Raw genomic sequence first — 10,828 nt, forward strand, 5'->3', positions numbered from 1 at the left:
AAAATATAGGAAATCAACTTATTTACTAAATCCTATTTTAAAAATTGAAAAATAAAATATTATGCAGTTACAAAAGTATATCTTCAACACTCCTCCTTGCTTTTGGAACTGCAAACTCCAATTATTTGAGTTCAAGTTTGTTGATAGGTAGTGACTTTGTAAACATGTCAGCCAATTGATCTTTAGACTTGCAGTAAATTAAGTTCACTTCTCCACTTTATTGCATCTTTATCAAATAATAGAACTTGATGTTGAAATGTTTAGTCTTCCCATGACACACGGGATTGTTTGCAATAGCAATGACTACTTGATTGTCAACAAAAATTTCAGTTTTGTTCTTTTGAGCAAATAGAATGTTTGGCCTTGTTGTAGTGAGATACATTAGACATCCAATCAAGCTCTCATAATATCCTTCATCAATGTTATCAACACCTTCTTCTTTTCTGAACTTCTCCTTTTGATTCATTAGTGTGCTAGCAGATTTGCATTCCTCCATTTGAAACTTCTTCAAATTTTCTTTTGCATATTTCCTTTTTTTCATGTTTAGCATTCTTTCAAGATGGCAATGATCAAGTCTCTTGTGCTTGAATTCCGTGGGTGTGACTTGAGTGAAATAGGTTGTATGCTCCTCCTCTGCTGGATCAAATGAAAAGCGTTTACCTTTCATTTTAACCCTTAGAACTTCCCGGCCAAAATTGTCATAGATAAAGCAATGTTGATGTTCAAAGGACACTTTAAATCCCTTTTTAATCAACTGACCTACACTTAGCAAGTTTTGGTCAATGTTAGGTACATAAAGAACATCTGATATTAATTTGGTACCTGAACACGTTGAAATTGCAACAGTTCCTTTTCCTTTTACAGGAATATAGCCACCATTCCCAATTCTGACCTTTGAGACATTAGTTGGCTTCAAATCTTTGAATAAAGTCTTATCATATGTCATGTGGTTCGTACAACCACTATCAATCAACCAACTTTCACTTGATTCACTACTCAAGAAGCATGTGGCCACAAACAGTTGGTCCTCTTCTTCTTGATTAGCAATCTGAGCTCCCTCATCATGGTGATTTTTGTTGGGGCAGATCACCGCTTCATGCCCTATCTGGTTGCACTTGTTACATTTTGCATCTGGTCTCCTCCAACATTTGAAAGGTGCATGACCTTTTTTGCCACAATGATGACAAGGTGGATAATTTTTCTTTTTATCCTTACCTTTGTTTTGGTTGTTTGCATTATTTTCGCTGCTTGTTGGCTGATTCTTCTTGAAAAAATCCTTTTTGCTTTCATCAACTTCATGATGTTTGGCGGGCAAAGCACCTTCGACAACACGATCTTGCCTCATCAACCTTCGCTGCTCTTGAGCTTGTAGGGCATGTAGTACTTCTGCCAATGTGATTTTCGACAGATCCTTTGTGTTCTCCAATGAAGCTATAGATGCTTCATACCTCTCCGGCACCGTTACCAAAATTTTCTCTACAATTCTCGAATCAGTAAAATCACTTCCCAACAACTTTATCTTGTTAGCAATACCCAACAATTTGTTTGAGTATTCTTTGATTGTCTCTGACTCTTTCATCCTTTGAAGCTCAAATTTCCTCCTTAAATTTAGCACTTGCATGCTTCGTATTCTATCATCTCCAGCGTATTCCTCTTTCAGATAATCCCAAATTGCTTTGGGTGATTTAAGAGTCATGATTCTGATGAATATCATTTGTGAAATACCAGTGAACAAACATGACCTCGCCTTTGCCTTCTTCATCTTTCTTTTCTTGTGATTTTTAATTTGGGCCGTGGTGGGATTTTCAGGCAGCGGATATATTTCATAATCCTCTTCCACAGCATCCCATAAATCCAAAGACTCCATGTAGGATTGCATTTTCACTTCCCAAATATCATAATTCTCTCCATCAAAGATTGGAAGAGTTATGTGGGAAAAACTTGTTTCACCTTCCATGGTAGAGGTCCCGTAAGAATAAGGCTCTGATACCAATTGTTGGTTTTGTGGAGGAAATTATAAAAAACAGAGGAGAGAAGAGAGACAATACGTATGTAGAGGAAATAGAATTATTCTATTCTAATTCAAATTGTTCTCAGCAGTGATACAATAAATAGCAAAAGATAAACTAATTAGATAACAAGATATTAGCAAAACAGAATATTAAAACTAACTTGCTCTTTAAAGATAAGGAATCACTTATTGACTAGGCTAATCCATTAAAACTGACTTACCCCTAAAATATAGGAAATCAACTTATTTACTAAATCCTATTTTAAAAATTGAAAAATAAAATATTATGCAATTACAAAAGTATATCTTCAACACAATTTTTCTTACGAATTTATTGAAACAAAATATCAAATCCTTTACATACCAATATTTGTATCTGGTTATGGGTAGGTAATGTTATTAATTAAAAACATATGGTTCTTTAGAATGTCTCCCCTCTAAAAAATGCAGCTCCAGTCCCTCTGAGATTGTCCAAGTTATCTCCAAAAGTAGCTTTAAATCTTTACCCTGTGTGAAGAGGAAATCTTACTTGAACACAAACTCATCACATCATATTTAGGCACAACCAATGAAATAGTGACAACACGTTGAAACTAACATTTAAAAACTAATCAATAAAAGAAAAAGAAAACTCTCACATCCTTCCATTCCTCTAAATTTTTTAAAAGACCCCCCGGTATAAGAAAACATTGGTTAATCAACGCTAAATTTTCAACTCTCAACCTTAAAGTTTAAGTAATATTAATTCTACTAAATAGAACATACTATGTGAGTAGTTTTTTTTTTTCTTTATTCATTATGATCATTAGTGTATAGTATCTATCAATTTTTGCTAATAATTAATCTTTATCGATAAATTTGGTTGTCACTTTTAGTAAAATTTCTCTCTTCAATTGTGTTTTTTTCATCTACAAGATTAGAACTTAATATTACTCGGACTAAGAATTTATTGGTGAGTGCTTTAATTTTTATGATCACATTAAATTTATTATAAAATATACAAGTGAATATTACTCCAAGTCTTGTTTCTCTTTATATGCCTAAAATTTGTAATTTCAATATGATATCAAAATGACATAATCTTTTGTGGCCAATATTGTCATTGCTATGCCATTGAACTTTCCAAAAATTTGGAGTTCTAATTTCTTTTCTTGAGTGTTTTTTTTTTCAATTTGTTGTCTCCCACTTTGGTTTACAAATTCTCATGACTTCTTTTGGACATTTTGCACCATTTTTGGATGTGTTTCTAGCCACTATTGTCATTGCAAGAAAATATTTCAACAACATTTTAGGGTGAGACTAGCATATTCAAGTTTTCATCTAGAAATAGACTACTAGAATATTAAAATCAACATGTATTCGTCATTCACGTGTCACAATGTGTGGAAGCACTTGTCTACTAATCATTTCTTGTATTCAACTTGTCTACTAATCCTTGCTCTTGATTTGTCCTTAATCCGTTGTTGAATCTTACACCCTTATTCAAGCATTTTTATGACTTTTTGGTTGTTATCATTTTTGGTATAAAACCTATCAAGGTCGTGTACAGATATTTTGGGACCTAAGGCGAAAATGTTAAAATGGTCTTTTTTTACAAGAATTTTAAAGAGACTTAGTATATTATATAAAATATCAATTTTTATATTAATTTTTTAGCTTTTTTAGCTGCAAAATCATTTATCAGAGTTTTATAATCAAGCAATTCTAACACTTCACTTTCAATAGATAAAATAGCTAACACATTCAATCTATCTTGTAACATTGTTGATTTTAGATATGATTTAAGCAATTTTAATTTTGAAAAACTTCTTTCAGCAGTAACAACTATTACAAGGATTGTAATAAAATTCTATATACAATGCAAACATTTGGAAAAGAATCTAAAGTTTTAATATAACTCAATACTTCTATTGATGTACTAATTTCTTCTCTTAACACTTCTCTTAGTATTTTCAATTCTGAAAATAAATCAAGACCATCAATATCAAAGTATTCATTAAACCTTAAAAACTTTTCAAGATTAATACAATATTTTTTCAATTCATCCTCATCTAAAGCTTTAATTTTTTTGGAATCAAATAAAAAACCAAAAATAGTCTCATATTGTAAAAATTGTTCAAATCATGTCTCAATAGAATTAATTGATTGATCTAATATGTATAAAAAATACTCAACACGAAAAGATTCTTCAGGTGAATGTGTGATCTCATTACTAATATTTTCATCAAAATGAGATTTTCTATGAATTTTACGTTTTTCACGAAATTTTAGCTCTATATCCATTTCGATAGCCATTTTTTCTGTGGATTCTAAAGACAATGCAAACCCGTTTTCCCTATAATGTTTTAAATAAGTGATAAGACCTTTTAAATGATCTATAACAACATCTATATGCATATCTTTTGATTGTAGAATCTTGCTAACAGAATTGACAGCAAACAAAATATCATACCAAATATTCATTCCTAATAAAAATTCAAAATCTTCAAGTTCATGAGTTGCTAAAGACATGGTTTCACTTTTTAATTTAGGATCTTCATAATTTTTTGATAATTTAGTCAAAGCATCTCTTACCTTTGGAGCTTGAAACTTAATAGCTTTGACACTTTCTATTCTACTTTTCCAACTAGTTTGAGATAATGATTTAATAGAAAATTTAGATACATTATCTTGCAAAATTTTCCACCGTTTGGTAGATGAAGCAAACAAAGAATAAATACGTTGTAGAACTCCAAAAAAAGAAATAGCTCTAGGAGATGAACTAGCCATATCACATAAAACTAAGTTCAAGTTATGACATCCACACGATGTATAAAATGCTCTAGGATTTACGTCTAATAATCTTCTTTGCACTCCTTGATTTTTATCCTTCATGTTGGAACCATTATCATAACCTTGTCCCCTTATATCATTAATATTAAAGCCATATTTTTTTAAAACATTAACAAGCTCATTAAAAAGACCTTTTCCTAATGTGTCATCAACTTTAAAAAATTCTAAAAAATACTCCTCGATTTTAATTGGAGATTTAGAAGTATCAACGCATCTCAAGATAAGAGTCATTTTTTCTTGATGACTTACATCAGGAGTACAATCAAGAATAACAGAAAAATATTTTGCATCTTTAACTTTCTCTATGATTGACTTTTTAACTTGGAAGACTATCATTTCTATAAGCTCGTTTTGTATGGTATTACTCAAGAAATGATTATGAGTTTCATTACTTTTTATGCGCCTAACATGTTCTTGCATAATTGGATCAAATTCCGCAATCATCTCAATCAAACTTAAAAAATTACCATTACCTTTTTCATATATCTTTTCATTTGTTCCACGAAAAGCAAGATTATTTTTAGAAAGATATTTGACTATAGCTATAATCCTAAGTAGAACTTTTTCCCAATGTTCCTTTTCTTTGTTAATTTGTTATTGTATATGCTTATCAATTGTTTGTTTTGTTGTCAATCTCTTTTCTAGTTCAATCCACTTGGTCATATTAATTATATGTTCATGATTTGTTTCATGACTCTTAAGTTTGGAACCAAGATTCTTCCAATCTTTAGTCCTTTCATTTGCTAGTTGACTAACATTTGTTGAACCAAATAACTTACAGCAAAAACAATACACTTTGTCTAAATCTTTAGAATAAACTAGTCATTTTCTATCATGTTTTTCTCCATTTGACAGTGTTCGTTGATAACATGATGAATAAAAATATCTATTATTTTCATCTTTTGGATATTGAAAATTGTCATGTCTTATAGGACCATTTTCTATCATTAAATCTCTAAATTTTCCATCAATATTTTTTCATAGTCCTGGGTCATAAATATTTGTAGGTACTTCACTAGAAGTGTTATTACGCTCAACATTCCCTTCTACTCTTATTTCTAAAATATTGTCTTCTAGTTCTTGATTGAAATTATGACTATTTGTGTTGTCAGTATTATTTATAGGTGGTTGTTCTACACCGTTGTCGGTATTATCTATAGGTGGTTGTTCTATAATATTTTTCTTGTTGTCAGTATGATTTATCAGTGATTGTTCTATCACATTTTCACCTATTGAACTTGCTTCTGCATCATTTTTATGAATAATAACAAATTTATCAAGGGCACCACGTTGAGATTCAATTAGTTTTTCAAATTTTTGTTTTTTCTTCAATTTTTCATAACCAGATTCATACTTTTTATTTGACATTTTCTTTTGTAAATAATCAAAATAAAAAAATTAACTAAATATTAAAGAAATCTAAATAAACTAAACTCTAAAATAAATATAGAAAATGATGATCGATGAACAGAACAATAGAACTTGAAATTGGAAACAGACAAAGATTTTGTTGTTTAGATGTTGTGTCAGGTGCAAGGGTGCTACGTGATACGTGTTGTATTGCTACGTACCTAGAGTCATGCACGTGAAATGAATCGTTCCACCAATCCACCGAGATGGAGATGAAAGGCTCCGTACGCGGAACGCCAGGATGTATGCGGTTTATAAGCATTCAAAATCCAGACGATGTCAAATCCAGAAAGGTTGAGTCGCGAAGACAAAGTTTGATCAATAGACAATAGATTTCATTCAAGGGAATGAGAAGAATAGATTTTTTTTTTATGAACAGAAGATGAGGAGATGAAAAAACGTGAAGAATAGAGTCTGGAGAGTGAGATACGTTAGTTAGGGAATTAGAATGGATTAAAGGAAAGTTAATAGAGATTTACTTTTTTGGGATAAATAAAATACTTTAAATGACATTAATTATGATATTGGTTAGTTTTTTAAAAGATGATATTGATTGATTAATTTTTAAGGAAGAGGGAGATTCTAAATTATTTTATTTTGATCAGTTAAAATTTGTTAATAGTTAATAATAAAAAAATTTAGGGGCCTAAAAAAAATTTTTTTTTGGACCTTAGACTGATGTCTGCCTTGCATCTTGCACGACCCTGTAAGCTACAAATATTGCCTTCACTAAAGTTCACGTATCTCAACACTTGCTTACAGTTGTTCGTTCCATTTTACCCTAGTTTAGATTGTGAATTTTCTTGTTCTCCTTTGTTAAGATTTTCCTTATGGCTTGATTATTTTATGTTGCCCTTATCTGGTTCGCATGGTTGCCTTTGCCAATGTTGGTATTACGTCATTCTCTACATTGTTCTATCTTTAACAACTTAGTATTTCATATTTGTTTGATGTTGTTCTCGCTCAGTTTTGACAAAATCCTTGATCTTCATTACAATCACCCAACATTAACCTCTGTTGTTGCTGCATATTATATTAAACTAGAATCACCACGTCTAGTCAAACATGATAGCCTTATCATTACCATTCACCTTTATTACTAACAAATTATGTCTTTCCTTTATTGTGAGTCTATTTATTCATGCTATCAGCCTTCAATGTTGACATGAGTGTCCAACCTTTATTGCGAGTCTTTTTGTCAATTGCCTAGTGATGTGTTCAAGATAGGATTATTAACTTTGATTGAACTATAAGAAAGCATTGATCAAAATGCCCTTATGTGGTTTAAGGTCACAAGACGTAGGTGTAGTTCTTCAGCATAGCTGAGACATCGTGATCATGAAAGAAGTTGATACCCGCAAAAAACATTCCAACACAAGTCAATAACAATTTTACCATATTATCAATGAAATGTAAAAGTTTCCCTACTATAGCATCGTTGATTCTATTTGTATGAGTTTGAGGTAGGCAAGATTTCCTAACGTGAAACCGGAAGCCTTTTATTGACAATAATACTCTTTAGTATGGTGACATGGTTAACTTTATTTTGGATTGAGGTTACATCTTAAGAATTCAATGTTTAGGCATTGACTTCGTTCTAGCCCTACAATTTCAAATAGTGCAGTGCTTTTGTGCAAAGTAACCCCTACTAATAGGATTGAGCCTCTAGCCTAGTCTAGAACAACTAGCCTTCATTAAGGGCACATAATTGCTCAACAACCAAAATAGTAGCAATTCCATTAATTGACGTAATCCTAAACTACAGAAGAACATGGGAGAAACAAAGACTTAAGCAACAAATGCCTTTGCAGAAAGCCTTCTCTCAAATGACAAGTCCATGGGAGAATCTAGATCTAAGAAAAGTCCAAACAAACAAGCAATTACTACACTAATTTTCAATTTTTGGTCCAGAAAATAACGATAAAAAAGTGGTCACGATCTCAATTACTGTGCAATATATAGAACACTAGTCTAATTCCAACCAAACAATAGCAGTAATTGTGTATTTTAGTTTCAGCCTAAAATACATACGTTCTGCAACATAACCACTTAATGCAGAAGCTACAAATTGTAGTATCTGCGGAGATACACTTGCAGCTAAAACGCAAAACCAAACATGCACATCATACACCCCTTACCCAAATACAGTTACTAATATAAATACCATCAAGAACAAACATGTAAAATAATAAGAAATAAATGAATGCTGGTATAGTTACCTTCATCATCTGCATAGGAGTACAATTTGAAGTTGCTAAGCTCCTTCTGAATCAAAGCAAGAACGCCTGACATGTCAACTAAATATTGTTTTAATATTATCTAAAACTGGTATTTTGAATTCCACTGGATCAATACTAATTTAACAGGCAACATTTTATGGAATGAAATTTGCTCTGGCAAGTGTACACCAGAATCATATCACGAGGGAATGCAACTGGGGATCATTCAGGATGCTTTACACAAGTAATCTCTCCAGATTAAAAATTCCCATTATATTAGAGCTCAAATTAGCCGTTTCCAACTGGTAAAAGGCAGTCTTATTGGCAACTCTAGTATTTCCAGATTCAAGCAGAATGTGTTCATTTAAGGATTATTACCTTAAGGTTAGACTATTCTCTTGGTCCTATAATTCCAATCCCAAAACCGAAAGTTTTGCTCCTTACATATGCGTAAAGGTTAAGTTTTAATCCGTGCCCATTAACAATAGAGAAAACTTTCTGGCAGTATAAAACCACTGCAAAAAATTTCTGACAGTGATAAACCGCTGCAATAGTTATGAAGAGTATGTTTATCTCTGCCAGAAAATCACCAAAAAAGGGTATATTTGGATTACCGAAGGAGTCTTTCCAAAAATACATGAATCAAATACGACATAAATCACCAAAAAGGGTATGTTTGGATTACGTAGGAGTCTTTCCAAAAATACATGAATCAAATACTATTCGACATAAATAACCAAAAAGGGTATGTTTGGATTAGTGTAGGGGTCTTTCCAAAAATACATTCAGAGTAAAGGTTATAAAGAGTATCCTTTTTTTCTAAAAGTCTGTCCAAAAAGTTTATCCAAACATGCACTAAAACTCACCATTTTTCCTTTCAAGAACTAAAATTTAAAGAGAAAACTACTACAGGAAGAAAATGAACAATTTAACCTCACCCTAATTAACTTATTTTCTTACTCATGTGAACCAAAACTAGCTATCCTTCCTTCTACATGATAATCAGTCTTAACCAATGCCAGCCAAAAGAATCACATCACACACACTACCCATTCACATGAAACTAACCCTAATCCTGGACACAATCAATACATCACAGATATTGCAAGAAACCTCATTTCCACATATTCATCATAAACACAGAACCAACTACCACTTTAACTTTCATCACACAGAACCATCCTAAAAGAAAAAGAACCACAATCCAAAAGACACACAACAAGGTAGTAGTAGTAGGTCAACAACACCACTTTAACTTTCATTATATGGAACAATATACATATTCCATCTTTAAAAAGAAGGGCTCAGTTAACAACATAGTCAATCTCATTCCTGCAAAGGAGGAAAAACCCTTCTCTGCCGCCCCTTCATACACGGCATCATCACAATTCATAACCCCTTCCCTTAAAAAACCCACTCCCAAAATATTTAACAACATCAACTTAGGCAACAAAAAAAAAAACAAGAAAAAGAAAAAAAAAACAGAGACTGAGAACACTACGAATGAAGGGGCCATAAAAACAAAAGCGACGATCGATTGCGATCACGATCACTTCTTGAGGCTTCCGCGAACACCGGGGCGAGGCTTGGAGGATTCAGGAACGTGCGTCGCGTGAAGATTGACGACTTTGTCCTCCTCAAAGGGAATCTTGGGGTGACGCGCGTCGTGGTGAATTTGCATTGATTTCACGTCCGGCGCCGTCACTTTGCAGTGAGGGCACTCGTATTTCGCGTGCCCGCCCTTCTCCAACCCGGATCGGTCCTTCAGGCCGGCCTTCCCGCCGCCGCGGTTAGTGGTGGCGGCGTCCACCTTCGCGGCGATTTCCTTCGCCGTGTGCTTCTTCGGCTTCGCCTTCCCGGTCATCGGGCCGTTCCTCTTTCTCTTCTCACCGAGCAATGAATGATTATTTTTCTTCTTTTCTTGTTTTTGTAATCGTTTGTTTCGGTTTTGATTAGGCTAGTTTCGAACAAGGGAAGAGGGTTGGGAAAACCCTAATTTGTTCGAACACCAAAAGAGGGGTTGTGTTGTGATTGCGCGTTTGGTTATTAATAGGCATGGAGCGAGGGGAGGCTTATCTGGAATCCATTGTTTTCAGGTATTTTTCCTAATGTCTCAATTCGGGACACGTGGTGATTTCTCATTCGTCCTGATTTTGGAGCCTCCAATTGTTTTCTTACACGTGTTGGCATCAACTTGCGATAAACGCAGTGTATTATATTCCCAACGATCTTATCAGTTATCTTTGTTAGGAATAGGATTCTTTATTTTTATTTTTCAATCTCTTATTGCACGAGTGTATTTGCTTTAAGATATGTCTTTAACTAGTTAGTGTTGTGGTGGAATTAAGCATAACAT

The 10,828-nt window shown here is 33.0% G+C and overlaps 2 protein-coding genes across 2 annotated transcripts; both read right to left on the minus strand.

Annotated features, from left to right (window-relative positions):
• Positions 1-858: 858 nt before the first annotated feature.
• LOC114397389 lies at positions 859-1,696 on the minus strand. The gene is made up of 2 exons (XM_028359440.1): positions 979-1,696; positions 859-887 (listed from the first exon to the last, which is right to left on the minus strand). The coding sequence occupies exons 1-2, from the start codon at positions 1,694-1,696 to the stop codon at positions 859-861; spliced, it is 747 nt and encodes a 248-aa protein (XP_028215241.1).
• Positions 1,697-9,696: 8,000 nt separating this feature from the next.
• Positions 9,697-10,507, minus strand: LOC114397649 (protein METHYLENE BLUE SENSITIVITY 1-like). The gene has a single exon (XM_028359795.1). The coding sequence runs from the start codon at positions 10,334-10,336 to the stop codon at positions 10,022-10,024; it is 315 nt and encodes a 104-aa protein (XP_028215596.1). The 5' UTR covers positions 10,337-10,507; the 3' UTR covers positions 9,697-10,021.
• Between the last annotated feature and the right edge of the window lie 321 nt (positions 10,508-10,828).

Source organism: Glycine soja, chromosome 18 (genome assembly GCF_004193775.1).
Source record: "Glycine soja cultivar W05 chromosome 18, ASM419377v2, whole genome shotgun sequence".
Lineage (NCBI taxonomy): Eukaryota > Viridiplantae > Streptophyta > Magnoliopsida > Fabales > Fabaceae > Glycine > Glycine soja.